Here is a 14,992-nt window from a genome sequence, read left to right as displayed (position 1 = left end):
AATGGCATTGGCATGTCTATGAAGAATCTTCTGTATCAATGTCGTGTAAACACTGGTCCCTAGTTATCTTTGATTAGGTAATAAAGAAGCTGAGAGCCAATGGCTGGATAGAGAGGACAAGGAGGCTGGACTTCCATTCCCAGTCTGGGCAGTGAGGGGTGTCTCAGGTGAGTAGAAGGAAGAAGAGAAGATACCATAAGGATTTCGCCACGAGGACAGAGAATTACAGCGGAAGGACCAAGGCGAGACTGAGAATGGCAAGTGAAAAGGCCACATGGCTGGGAGGGAGGTAGCCACACTAGTGTCACTGGGGTAGAATAACGTGTCTGCCAGTTAGGGATTAAGGCTGTTGGATATGTCTAATAGATCTCTGTAATTATTTGGGAGCTAGAGCAGGCACAGAAAAGGCCCCCATGTCTACACCGTATTTCTCCATTTGCATGGAAGTTAGAGGAAAACTTGTGGGAGTCCATTTTCTTCTTCCACCATCTGAATCCCAGGGACTGAACTCAGGCCATCACTCATGGTGTCACTCCTGGCATCACTCACGGCAGCAAGCGCTTTTCCTACTGAATCATTTCACGCATGGATATATTTTGGCTATTTTAATCAGAATTACCCTCTCAAATCATTTCCCACTCCTGAAGTTTCTTCTTTCTTTCTTTCTTTTCTTTTCTTTTTTGTCAAGACAAGGTTCCTCGGTGTATCCCTGGCTGTCCTGGACTCACTTTGTGGACCAGGCTGGCCTTGAGCTCATAGTGATCTGCCTGCCTCTTCACCACCACCACTCGGTTTCTCTTTCTCCTTCTTCTTCTTTACAAGTCTCCCCTCTTTTAATTTTTGAGACAGGGTCTCTCTATGTCCTGGCTGTCCTGGAACTCACTATGCAGTCCAGGCTGGCCCACTTCTGCCCGAGTGCTCCATACTGGATCTCCCTAGTATTTTCATTTTTTTCCTTTTTAGTTTTGTGACTCATTGAATTTAATCAAAGTTGCTTGCTTGAGGCTGTGTGTGTGTGTGTGTGTGTGTGTGTGTGTGTGTGTGTGTGTAAGGGGGGTGTTACTTATTAGAGCAGTTATCAGTGCCTACATCGTTGAAGAAAATGACTCCCCTATGAAGTGCATAGTGCTTCAGGGAGAAGAGTCTCATTTCTGTGGTAGGAAAATTAAGCTAATAAATTTAGCTATTAGTGGGTAAGCCATATCTGAAGATAAAAGAAGTGACCTACCTAGTGTTGATCATGAGGAAGGTGAAGTGCCTAACTTTTTGTGCTGGGCCAATTCCAATCAGATCAGAAGCAGCCAAATTATCTGCAAAGCTTACACTTTAACACCCATTTTAAAATCATGCTTAAGGGCAGAGATGCATGGTGAAGGGGCAACCCTTTTGAGATTAAACAGAAACTTAAAAATCAGATACATAAAAATTGATTTAAAATATGTTTATGATGATTTAGCTGTTGTATTATGGTCACACTTTGTCAGATGACTCAAATGACTGAGTAAGAGTGCTAATCACTTTTCAAAAAAACTCCAAACAACAACAAAAAGAACCCTAAGCCAGTAGTAAAAGGAAAGTGTAAGTCGGATGGTAGTGGTGCACGCCTTTGAACCCATCACTTGGAGGCAGAGGCAGTAGATTTCTGAGTTCAAGGCTATACAGGGAAACTCTGTCTTGAAAAAAAAAAAAAAACCAAACCAAAACAACAAAAAAGATGAAGCTACAGAGTTAAAGAAAAATAACAAATAACTCCACCAATCCTATTATCAAACGTATTTTAAAAAGTAGACTTGGAGAACAAATTTGAGTCCTATACAAACTTGCAGAGGTTGTACTATGAGGACAATCCTAGTATATTTTCTAGCCGCCCCCCCCCCCCCAGGGTTTCTCTGTGTAGCCTTGGCTGTCCTGGACTCACTTTGTAGACCAGGCTGGCCTCGAACTCACTGCAATCCACTGCCTCTGCCTCTTGAGTCCTGGGATTAAAGGCGTGCGCCACCACCACCACCACCACCACCACCGGTTTTTCTAGGCTCCTTTTAACAAACAAAAATCAAAATTAGAATTGTGAGAGATCCTGGATAGTCATTCAACCTCCTGAAACATAATTTTTTTTTCTTATACCTTTACAACTGGAAAAAACATTTTGAAAAGCAAATATGAAGGCACTGAGCTCTATAGAGGACCATGTTTTCAATGATCTCTTTTATTAACTCAGTAAATATCTACTGAAGAGCAGCCTTTTAGCGTTTTTCAGTTTTGGGCTTCGGTACTAGCTACCCTCTTTGCATACACTGTATGCTCAGCTATCTGCCAGCTGTCACTCTCCTCTCCTGGGAGAGAAGTAGCTTTCTGCTAGTGTTGCCCATCCCCACTTCCCCTACCTGGCAATCCCCATCCCGCCCCAGTTCCCTTCTTTCCAGATCTTTTGGGTATCCTACATTTTTCATCTCAGATCCGGATGATCCAGATGATGTAGGCCAAAATGCCACATATGCTCTCTATATGTAATTGTCACATAGGTAGTTGTCATTACAGTCAGACTATACAAGAAGAAAACAAAGGCATGGCATGTTGGAGCTTGGTGGGTATGTATGTAAACTAACCAATAATTATATATGTGTCCTGACAAGTTGAGTTTTATAGGAAAAACAAGGCACTACATTTGAAATCATGGTTATAATAGTCAATATAAGAAGTATTCTTACCTTACTTAAAACAATTTCTGGCCGGGCATGGTGGCGCACGCCTTTAATCCCAGCAATCGGGAGGCAGAGGCTGGGGGATCGATCTGAGTTCGAGGCCAGCCTGGTCTACAAAGTGAGTCCAGGACAGCCAAGGCAACACGAAACAAACAAACAAACAAAACAAAACAACAACAAAACAATTTCTAGTTATGGAAATTCCTGGAGGTGATGAGATTTCAGAAATTATTTAAATGAGGGGGGACAGGGAAGAACAGAAGGCATAGGATGTACAACCCCTCCCCCACCCAAAGTTAAGTGTGGGGAAAGTGCAGAGTAAGGCAAGTGTACATTTAGAAAAATATGTGGCCAAAAAATCTAACCTAGAAGAACTCTTTTTTATTGCTTTTAATTGGGATAATTGATTACAATTAGCAAGAGTTATAACTGTCCACAATACAGTGTCTTAACCCAATTTGTATAATTTATTTAATCCTTACATACTTTTCCTGGAAACTATCACTCCATTTTCCCAAGAGAACATCGTGGTATAAATGTCTTCAAGATGACACAGCTTTCTAGCGTGGGCAGATTGATTGGATCAACCAATAAAAGGGACTTGTCATGTCTGAATTCCATTCCATTCCATGAAGCCACTGTGGAAAAAGACTCCCAAGTTGCCCTTCTGATCTCCTTTGACCCCAGCGAGCTCACACACAAAATACAATGTATCAACTGCAAATTTGCAATCTGAGTTTGGAAAGCACACGGTGTGGAGAGAGGGCAGGGAGTGGCTGGAATCACTCCACATTAGCCGGGTAGTGGCACCCGCTTTTAATCCCAGCACTCCTGAGGCAGAGGCGGGGGACCCCAGTGAGTTTGAGGCCAGCCTGGTCCACAATGCGAGTCCAGGACAGCCAAGGCTACACAGAGAAACCCTGTCTCTGAACCCCCCCCGAAAAAAACCCCAAAACAAGCCCCCCCGCCAAAAAAAGGTCTGAAAAATTCGAAAATATTTGAGGGTGACAGTTTATACCTGTAATCTCAGCACTATTTGTGGGCTGTTTCTGACTTTATAAAACTGTACATCAAGAAACGGATCAGGGACCGCCCATCAGTACTGGTAGGCAATGATTTAAAGAAAAAAGAAATCAATGCTGCTTTTTTTCCTGATAAACATTCTCTTGGCTTCAACACAAGTAGGTGCTCCCGCGAACAGTTTTCCATGCTAGAGAAACGCAGACAGGCAAGCAGGGCTGAGCGCTCGCGCTGCTAGCACCCATTTAGGTCAGGCCTCCGGGTGAGGTTACGGCGCCCGCGATCAGCCTCGTTTACTTTTGAATTTCCCTGAACGGCTGGAAGCAGGAGGCGGCGCGGGTCCGCCCCGGAAACCTCCGGCTCTTTCCCGCCACTTGCCGGCCCAGCCCTCCCAGGGGTCCCCAGGGGTCCGCACGAGAACCGGCGGGCGCTGGATTCCGGGCTGAGGAACGAGCAGTTCGGGGCGCCCCTCCCCACCACGCCCAGCCCGGAGCGCGAGGCCGACGGTTGCCCAAGGGTCAGATTTTGAATTTCCAGGCCGGGGCCCCTAAGCCGCAGGGGCGCGCCGCCCGCTCGCTATTGGCCGGCGACGGTCACGTGGGGGGCCCTCCGCCATGTTGCGGAGAGAGGCCCGTGCCACCTCCGCCCCCCGCGCCTCCCCTCCTGCCCGCCTCTCGCCGCCCTCCCACTCCTCCTCCTCCTCCTTCCCGGCCCGCCCGCCGCTCTGAGCAGCACGAGAGGAAACAAAAGTGCAGCGGGCGGGAGACTCGGTTCGCGGCGCACACCCTTTCGGCCTCCCGGCTGCCCTGGCTTCTTCCCGCGCGCGTCTGCGAAGTGTGCGTGTTCACTCACAAAGGGCGTCTCGCGGGCGATCGCTCTCTCTCCGTGGCCCTCCCGCTTCGCTCTTTGTGCGGTAGCCCCGCCGCCGCCATCCCAGGTGCTCCGGGTCCCCGCCGGCCTGTGGTTTGTACCTTCGATCCCGCCGCCCGCCATGGCGACCGCGACCCCCGTGCCGCAGCGGGTGGGCAGCCGGGCCAGCGCCCCCTCCACGCCGCTCAGCCCCACTCGGCTGTCGCGGCTGCAGGAGAAAGAGGAGCTGCGCGAGCTCAACGACCGCCTGGCGGTGTACATCGACAAGGTGCGCAGCTTGGAGACGGAGAACAGCGCGCTGCAGCTGCAGGTGACCGAGCGCGAAGAGGTGCGCGGCCGTGAGCTCACCGGCCTCAAGGCTCTCTACGAGACCGAGCTGGCCGACGCACGCCGCGCTCTCGACGACACGGCCCGCGAGCGCGCCAAGCTACAGATCGAGCTGGGCAAGTTCAAGGCCGAGCACGACCAGCTGCTGCTCAAGTGAGTACCGGCTCGATTGTCACGCCGAGAGGCTCCGGGACGCCGTCCTCCGTGGGAGGGACAGCGCAGGCCACAGGCCGGATGTCTCGGCCTTCCGAAGGGGACTAGACCCATATGTCTTGAAAGCAGAAGGGGGGAATCTAGTGATTTAGAGCTGAACGGGGGTCCCTTGGAGGGTGCTGGACTTTTAGAGAAGGTTGGGTTGTGGCGATCGTTTCTAGGTGACTGGGCTTGGGACTTGACCTCGGACCCCATGTCCCCCCATCTGTAGGCTCTGGGTACGGGGGCCGATGCCATTGCGCGCGCTCGATTGCGCGCCCGTGTTTCCGGCTGGTGGGAGACAAAGCATCTGGTGGGTTTGCTGGGCCGGAGCTGCCTGGCCTGGGTGGACTAGCCAACCGCCCGAAGAATGAATGAGTTCTAGGCGGGCAGAGGAAGGGGAGGGAACCGCCCGGAACGTCCGTGGCTCCCGGGGGTGGGTCTTGCTTTGGCGCGCTCAGCCTGGGCCCTGTGACATTTTGCCAGCTGTCTGCGCCTGCCTTCTCAGCGCGGGAAGGGCGGGGGCAGAGCTGCACGCCTTTGGCCTAGGGCTAGTTAGCTTCCCTAACTAGAGAGTTTGCTTTGCAGCAGGGCGTCCTCCTGGCGGCGGCCGGGTCCTTGGGTGCTCTGGGCACCAGGTTCTTGAACTGGGCGTTTGTACGCCTAAGCTATCGTCCTTTGAGTCGCCTATCGCCCACCCCACAGGCAGTAGGACTGACTCTTCCTCGATGTAGTCCTTTAAAATAGTCCTTTTCCTAGAGACCGTGCTGGTGACCCCTGACACCTGCAGTCTGGTGCGGTCAGCAGGCCATGGAAGGTCAAAGGGTTCCGGGTATGAGATGTCTTGAGTCAGCTTGGAATCCTAACGGGAGCTGAGTTTTCAGACCGGGACATACCTTTGCTGTCCTTTCCTTGATTTTATGATGAGTGAAATATGCAACTGTCTGTTGTGTGCAACAAGTGCTGGTGTCACGCTTTAGATAGAGATTTGCTAAATTTCAGTTTGGAATTCTTTTAGCCACTGCTAGTAGATTTTTCTGGGAGGTATCTGGTTCAGACTTTGTTTGCCCGGGGGGGGGGGGGGGAGGGGGGAAGGGGTCTCTTTCTATATGTATCCAAGCATCCTTTTCTCTGAAGTTGTGTATACTACCTTATTATATATTTAAAGATAATCCGTAAAAATTAATGTGTTGACAATAAAACCGCATACAGGCTGGTTTAGAATAAACATCGATTTCCCTTTTGTTCCTGAGGCAAGAAGTTACTCTGTTCCCCAGGCTGACCTGCAGCTCTTGAGCTGAAGTGTTACTCGTGTGGCAGCCGGGATTCACAGGCTTGCCCACCTATAGCGTGTCTTTATTGTTTCTCCCCCATTATTTTAAGTGTATGTGTGTTTCGCCCTCATGTATGTCTGCACCACATGTATTCACGGTGCCCTCAGAGCCCTGGAACTAGAGTTAGCACGTGAGCTACCACGTGGGTGCTGGGAATGGACCCTGGATGCTCCTGAGGAGTCCAGTGTTCCCAACGGCCGAGACAGTGTCTCAACTGTGTAGCACCGGCTGGCTGGGAGCTCCCTGTAGACCAAGATGGTGTACAAATCAGAGACCCACCTGCCTCTGCCTCCTAACTGGAACTGAGGCATCTGCTGCCATGCCCAGAGTTCTATTGTCCCTCCCCCCTTTTCTCCTCTTTCTTCTTTAAGATGGATTTTCAGTTGCTGAAGCTGGTCTTCAACTTTCCCCTTCCCCAGTGTTGGAACTAGGGCGGGATATCTGTCCTTGCAAGGCGAACAATGTTCGTCGATTTACCAACACTTGGGATCATCCTTTGAAGTGATCATTCACTGGTACGGTTATCATGCCCTTTTTTTTTTTAAGGACACAACCTCAACTGTACTCCTGGATGGCCTGGAATTCCCAGATATTTGCCTGCCTTTCACCTCCAGTCGGCAGTGGTAGCACACACCTTTAATCCCAGCACTTGGGAAGGAGAGGCAGGCAGATCTCTTGAGTTTGAAGCCAGACCGGTCTATAGAGTGAGTTCCAGGACAGCCAAGGCTATATAGAGAAAGCCCTGTCTTGAAAGATTTAAAAAAAAAAAAAAAGTCTCAACTTCTTTTTTCTTTTTCTTATTGCATTTCTTTAAATCTTAAATGGCATTGCTTGTAAAATTTGGCTATTATTGTGTGTTGAGGTCACAGATTAAAATAATAAATAGGGCTGGCCGTGGTGGGCAAGCCTTTAATCCCAACACTTGGGAGGCAGAGGCAGGCGGATTGATATGAGTTCAAGGCCAGCCTGGTCTACAAAAGGAGTCCAGGACAGCCAGGGATACACAGAGAAACCCTGGCTCGAAAAACCAAAAACCAAAACAAAACAAATAAACCAATGTCCTGGTTTTAGGGTATAGCAGGGGAACCATATAGCAAGCAAACAAATGTTTGTTGTTGTTATTATTATTATCATCATCATCATCATCATCATCATTACCCCCCCCCCCCATCCCCTGAGACAGTTTCTCTGTGTTAGCCTTGCCTGTCCTGGACTCCCTTTGTAGACTAGGCTGGCCTCGAACTCACAGCGATCCATCTGCCACTGCCTCCCTAGTGCTGGGATTAAAGGCATGCGTCTCCAAGCCCAGCTTCAATTACATTTGTGTGTGTGTGTGTGTGTGTGTGTGTGTGTGTGTGTGTGTAGTCTGAGGCATTTTGATGCTGGGGCTCTGATATTCTTTTGACAGAAGATAACATACCTAGCCATTGAAGGGTTCCACACAGCAGCAATACTGCCATCTGGCTGACAGTAAACGTTATTGGTCAAGCACATGTTAGCTTCAGGAGGATTAAAAACTGAAAAAGAACACATGTGATTGTTTACCTATTAGAGAGATGGTATAATTTAGGCAATAACCAATGAAAGGAGAGTAAAGTTAAGCAGCAAAGAAATAGTACAGTCAAGGCATGCCTATCTGAAAGATGACAATTCAGAATTTTCTTGAGATGCCACATGTCATGTGGGTTTATATTTTTCTTGATTTGTGTTACACTGTATACTTTAAGTGTCAGGATTAGGTGAAGGTCTTTTTTGGTTTTGTTTTGCTAGACAGGGTTTCTCTATTGTAACAGTTCAGGGTGTCCTAGAGCTTGATTTGTAGATCAGGCACAGAGATCTGCCACCTGCCTCTGCCTCCCGAGTGCGCCACCATGGTGGGCCCCTGTTATATTTTGTATAGTTTTGTTCTTAAATAGCTCATTTTTCTTGCTAATTAAATCAACAAGTCACCTTCATATCTGCAAACCTTTTGAAGATATTTAGACATAGCATCTGTTATACAAATCTACATTCTTTGAACTCTCTGCTTTTTTTTTTTTTTTTTTTTTTAAAGAGGAGGTCTCACTCTACATCTGCCTGGCCTGAGACTCACAGAGCCTGTCTCTGCCTCCTACATGCTGGGATTAAAGGTGTACATCACCGTGCCCTGGGAGCTCTAGGTTTTTAAGATGCCTCACTCGTATGCTGATATATTGGAATTTCATCCAGTTTTGTCTGGATTGTATATTTTCCTTTGGTTTTGTCACTCTGCTGGAGAACATCTTTTAGGTAACTTATGCAGAAGGGATAGCAGGAAATTGTCTGGATATCTGAGAATAACTGTCTCATACTTGATTGATAGTGGGACAAGATTATGTTAACATTTTGTCTCAGTACAAAGAAAGTGTAGTTTTGTTCCTCTGTCTTCTAGCATTTATTGTTGGTTGTTTGATGCTATTATTTTCTTGTTAGCTGTTCTCTCTCTCTCTCTCTCTCTCTCTCTCTCTCTCTCTCTCTCTCTCTTTTTTTTTTTTTTTTTTGAGACAGTGTCTTTCTGTGTAGCCTTGGCTGTCCTGGACTCAATTTTGTAGACCAGGCTGGCCTCGAATTCACAGCAATTTGCCTGCCTCTGCCTCCCAAGTGCTGGGATTAAAGGTGTGCACCACCACCGCCTGGCATTTGCTTTCTATTGCTGTGATAAGACACTGACCAAAAACAACTCGGGAGGAGAGGGTTTACTTCGCCGAACAGGCTAGATAGAGCCCATCGTGCAGGGAAGGTGGGCAGGAATGTAAGCAGGGGCATGAAGGAACACTGCCCAGGCTGGTGGCATGCTCACAGTAAGCAGCCCCCCCCAACTCCTCCCCACATCTATCAGGAAACAAACAAACAAACAAACAAACAAACAGACCCTGCAGACTGGCTTATAGGCAGTTCATCAATTGACAGTCCCTCTTCCCAGTGTATCTTAAGTTTGTGTCAAGTTGCCAAAAGCTAGCCAGCAGAGTCTCCTCACCTCCTTTCCTAGAAAACTCTCTGAGCCTGCCTCTGCCTCCCAAGTGCTGGGATTACAGGCGTGTGCCACCGCACTTGGCTAGTGATTTAGTTCTTAATTGTACCCCTCTGGGAAGCACATGTCACCACAGCCTCTTCTGTACTCCGTTTCCTTTCTGTCCTTTCTTGCTGGGCTACCCTTTTCCCCAGTCCTTTCTGGGCATTGTGCTTTTTGTGGATTGGCTGCATACCCCAGGTACTGACGTTACAGACAGGCCTCACACTCTTGTTTTATTATTTACTAGAAAATCACCTTAAATTCTTTCCAGCTCGGGCTGGAGAGATGGCTCAGAGGTTAAGAGCACTGCCTGCTCTTCCAAAGGTCCTGAGTTCAATTCCCAGCAACCACGTGGTGGTTCACAACCATCTATAATAAAATCTGGTGCCCTCTTCTGGCCTGCAGGTGTACATTCAGGCAAAGCATTGTATACATAATAAATAAATAAATCTTAAACAAATTATTTCCAGCTCAATAATGGCATTAATTTAATTAAACCTAAGTTTTTTGAGTTAGGATTTCATATAGCCTTGGCTGGCTTGGAACTCACTCTGTAGAACAGGCTGGCCAGCCTTGAATCTACAGAGATCTACATGCTTCTGCCTGCCAAATGCTGGGATCAAAGGTTTATGCCATTACACCCATCCTGATTTGTTTGGTTTTTTGAGACAGGATTTCTCTTGTGTATCCTTGGCTGTCCTGGACTTGGTTTATAGACCAGGCTAGCCTTCAGCTCACAGAGATTCATCTGCCTTCCGAAGTGCTGGGATGAAAGGCGTGCACCACCACTGCCCGGCCTCCCACCCTGTTTATTATTAGTTGTTTTGTTTCTAGACAGGGCTTCTCTGTAGCTTTGCTATGCTGTCCTGGACCTGATTTGTAGACCAGAAATCCACCTGCCTCTGCTTCCCTGAGTGCTGGGATTACAGGTGTGAGCCACCCAGCCGGCTTTATTATTGGTTTTTAATTTGTGAGTGAGGGTTGTGGATGTGCATTCTCTAGTTAGTGTGTGAAGGCCAGAGGACAGTTCTGTGGGCTCAGTTTTCCTTGTCTACCCTTTCGTGGTCTCTGAATATTCACTTTGGATTGCCAGGTATGCTCACAGGCTCCTCAATCAGCAGAGCCGTTCCTCCAGCAATCATTCTTCCTTTTTGAGATAGGTTCTCACTATGACACCTTGGCTGGCCTGGAATTCTGTGTAGACCAGGCTGGCCTCAGAGTCAGATCCTCTGTCCTGGGCCTCCCGAACACTGGGATCAAAGGCATGTGCCACCGTGCTCGTGTATACTGTCTTATGGTTAGTGACTAGTGAGAGGGAAAGTGTTAAACATCCCAACCTTTTTCAGATAAGTTAGTGTTGAGCAATAAAGGAAGTATGTATAATTTGGTAGATGAAAAGGAAGGATTGTTTTATTGGTTTGAGTCCATTTGGCTCTTGAACTTGTTTAAAAATAATCTGTATGGTTTTATTTTGAGCCATTGCTTATGGAGTAATTACCATTTAGGCAGACTTACATTAAGAAAACAGTTGTATAGTTTTAAAATCACCTTTTAGAGCCAGGTATTGGTAGTGCAGGCCTTTATTCCCAGCACTCAGGAGGCAAAAGCCAGTCTGGTCTACAGAGTAAGTTCCAGGACAGTCAGGTTTACACTGAGAAACCCTGTCTCCACAAACAAAACAAAACAAAACAAAACAAAACCCATTACACCTTCGACAGAATTCACTGGTCCAGATGTTGTGGCACCTGAAATGCCTGCACTTGGGAAGCTGAGCCTGGAGGTGTTCAAGTTTGAAGTGAGCAGGAGTCCCCGAGGCTGTCTTAGGGTTTCTGTTGCTCTGAACAGTGTCTCTCATGACAGAAAGCATTTAATTGGGGCTGGCTTATAGCTCAGAGGTTTAGTCCGTTCCCATCCGGCAGGGAGCGTGGCAGGGCAGAGACGGACACGGAGCTGAGAGTCCTACCTCTGGGTCAGCAGCTACAAGAAGACTCGGCCATGCTGGGCCTGGTTGAGCTTCTGAAGCCCTCCAAAAAAGCCACACCTACTCCAACAAGGCCTTCCCCTCCCAGTGGTGCCATTTCCTATAAGCCTGGGCGAGGGGGGTGCATTTTCATTGAAACCACCGTAGAGACCTTACCACAAAATCTGCCAAATCAAAAAACCAAACAACACCAAATCACAGAACCATATTCCAGAACCGTGTGTGGAAATTTCTTGCTGTTGCTGGAATCTGGTAAGTGCTTCCATGCTGTTGGTAGACACCCTTCTCTAGGCTCCAAGATGATAACAGTACCGAATTCAGAACAGCCCAGGGTTAACACACGAGCCTTGGATGGCTAACCATTTCAAACTGACGGGACAGGCTAGGAAACGGGCCGTGAGTCGGTAGGCTTTCAAAACTTCTATACTTGCAAAGGAAGATAACATACCTGTTGGAATTTTTTGTATAATTCAGGGGATAAGAATTAGGCAGTCTTCTGGGGGCGCTCAGTTTCTAGGAAGCAAACAGAATGAAAGATACAGCAAATAAAAGAATGCAGTCTTTCCTCTTTAAAGTCACTGGTTTGGTGTGTCCTTTCGTTTGTTAGGTTTTCACTTGGTCTGGACCATGCACACATGGTAAGGTTGAGTCTCAGCCATTTAGCCGCCACAGGCGCCTAAGAGAATAACTTCCAAAGATGGCTACCAACTAGTGTTAACCCTCCTTTTTAGTGTACCTGCATGATAAATAGATTATACTATCATATTTGGGGACTTGAACAATATTTTTAGGGCTGATGAGAGGGCTCAGCAAATAAGGGCTCCCTGCTCAAGTCTGACCTTAGCTCAGTTCTGGAACTTACAGTAGGAGAGGACCAACTCCTGAACGCTGACTTCTGTCCTCCACACAAAGACTGTGGCACATGAGCATCTGGGAACACACACTCACGCACGAAATTAAAAATTATACAAAAAGGAAATGAGAAAACAGATAAACATCAAGTATAAAATAAAAACTACGCATCTTCCCAATAGAATTAAGGATCTGAGAACCTGGTGTGGTAGCTCACACTAGTTAGTAATCTTTGTGCTCGGGCTGAGGGGTGGGCATGGGGGGAGTGGGGGGGCACAGTGTCACTCCTGATCCAGAGTTTAATTAACTCTGGCTTGTAGAGTAAGAACATGTCCCAGTGCGATGGCCTAGCAGGTAACGGCCCTTACTTCCTGAGTTGATTCCCAGAGCCCAAGGTTGGAGAGGCCAGACTAAGAGGTCCTCTGACTTTACCTCCTCATCCACCCCACCTCATAAAACATGTTTAAAATGGTGAAAAAAATATTTTTTTTTTGTTTTTTTCAAGACAGGGTTTCTCTTGTGTAGCCTTGGCTGTCCTGGACTTGTTTTGTAGACCAGGATGGTCTGGAACTCACATCAATCCGCCTGCCTCTGCCTCCTGAGTGCTGGGATTAAAGGCGCGCACCACCACATCCAGCTAAAATGGTGAAAATGTTAAAAGTTCTGAATTGTGTTTGTTTGTTTGTTTGTTTATTTTCCAGACAGGGTTTCTCTGTAGGCTTGGACTCACTCTGTGGACCAGGCTGGCCTTGAACTCACAGCAATCCACCTGCCTCTGCCTCTCCAGTACTGGGACTAAAGGTGTGTGCCACCATGCCCAACCAGAATTGTGTTTATGCCATTAATAAAAAAAAGTTCATGGTATAAGCAGGTAGTGTTTTCTTTAGCATTTTTACATGGCGGGGAATGTGTTGTTCAGGGCCATGAGTTAGCACATTTTAAAGATACGACAGGATAACCTGTACCGGCTCTGTCGATTGCTGTAACCAAAGAAAGACACTCTGCCCTGGCGGAAGCTAGCCAACTTCTCAAAGGCCAGAGAGCGCCATGAACACCCAGGAGCCTTCTGGCAAACAGTATCAGGTTCCTGGTTAAATGTTGCCTAATATGCTGGTTAAGTATTAGCTACTGGGTAAAGGCATGGCAGTTTTTCCGAGTATTTGGTCTTAGCAGCAGTGGCTAAGCTAAGTTTTTGGACGCTGTTTCTAATTCTTGGCGTTTTCATGCTGCTGTTTATGATGCTAACAGAGCAAAAGCTCCCTGTCTACATGGGACTCAAAGTCTAATGCCATTTGTGCTTGGGCCTCTGTTATATGGCTTTCCTCAGCTAACATGCTTACTTGTTCTTTTAAAAGTGTTCTGTTGATATTGAGAGAGTGAGCCTTTGCTGCTAGATGAAGCATCTGCCTCTCAGAATCAGCTCATTCTGAGAGGACGGCCTGGAGGGCTTGAGTGTCATGTGATGCTGGACAAAGAGCTGACAGCTGTTCCTCTCTGTTCCATTCTGGTTGTCGGAGCCTTATAGATACCACTGAGTAAGCGCGGTGATGACCCTGCTGACTGAGGAGATGGGGCTCCAGGCTCACTTGGATGACTGAGTGGTCGAGATGCAGTGCTGATCGCTGTCTAACAGCCTGTCAGAGTAGTGCTGATCAGGCTGACTTTTCAGGTCTCCTAACAGGAAGCATCTCACAGCACTGACATCTGACGTTTGGACTAGAAATCTCACACAGGACAGCTGGCCTTCAGGGCGTGGCTTTTGGTAGTGGTACCAGCTGTGTTTTTTTTTTTTTTTTTTTTTTTTTTTTTTGGTGTTGATAGTGTTCAGGGAGGTAACTTTGGCTTTGTCAGGAGAGTGCTGTGGTTTAGATGCTGTTTGAAATGCTGAGGGTGTCATTTGCTAATAAGTAGATGGAGAGATGGCTCAGTGGTTAAGAGGGCGGGTTGCTCCTCCAGAGCGCTTGGCTCTACTCCCTGGACCCGCTTTGGATGGCTTACAACCACCTGTAACTCCAGCTCCAGGGAACCCGACGCCTCTGGCCTCCATAGGCACCCTCACTGCTTGTGTATACTCATAGACATGTATACAGAATTAAAAAGAAAAATTAATCTTTTGAAGATCTTAAAAATTAAACATACTTTTATGTATGTGGGTGTTTTGCCTGCGTGTGTGTCTGCTTTTGACATGCCAGCCTATGACATGCCAGTCTGCTGCCGTGGAGGCCAGAAGATGCTGCTGCATCTCCAGGACCTAGAGGCATAGGCCATTGTGAACTACCTTATGGGTGCTGGGAATTGAACCCTGGTCTTAGAAGAGCATCCAGTGCTTTTAACCAATGAGCCATTGCTCTATTCCCAAATAAAATACACCTTTTTTCCCCCCTTAAGAAATGAGTGAGAGGGACTGGGGAGATGGCTCAGAGGTTAAGAGCACCGACTGCTCTTCCAGAGGACCTGAGTTCAATTCCCAGCAACTACATGGTAGCTCACAACCATCTATAATGAGATCTAATGCCCTCTTCTGTCATGCAAACAGAGTACTGTATACATAATAAATAAATAATTAAAAAAAGAAACGAGTGAGAATAAATTATTAAGGTTTTTTTTTCTCTTTGCACAAAGCTGCCTTCCTACTTGATGCCTTAATAATTTAGAAGAAATTAATACCTCTCTAAATCTTTAA

General features: G+C 47.3%; 1 protein-coding gene across 1 annotated transcript in view; it reads left to right on the top strand.

The window, feature by feature from the left end:
* Nucleotides 1–4,338: 4,338 nt before the first annotated feature.
* LMNB1 (lamin B1) overlaps nt 4,339–14,992 on the top strand; it is a 45,019-nt gene continuing 34,365 nt past the window's right edge. Inside the window, exon 1 of the mRNA XM_084780702.1 lies at nt 4,339–5,072. Coding sequence (XP_084636828.1) covers nt 4,714–5,072 — 359 coding nt within the window. The 5' untranslated portion in view covers nt 4,339–4,713. The remainder of the gene's footprint in view (nt 5,073–14,992) is intronic.

This window comes from Acomys minous, assembly GCF_964271855.1.
Source record: "Acomys minous genome assembly, chromosome: 4".
NCBI classification, from domain to species: Eukaryota; Metazoa; Chordata; class Mammalia; order Rodentia; family Muridae; genus Acomys; species Acomys minous.
Note: the sequence above shows the minus strand (reverse complement) of the source record. Positions and strands in the feature narration are given on the sequence as shown.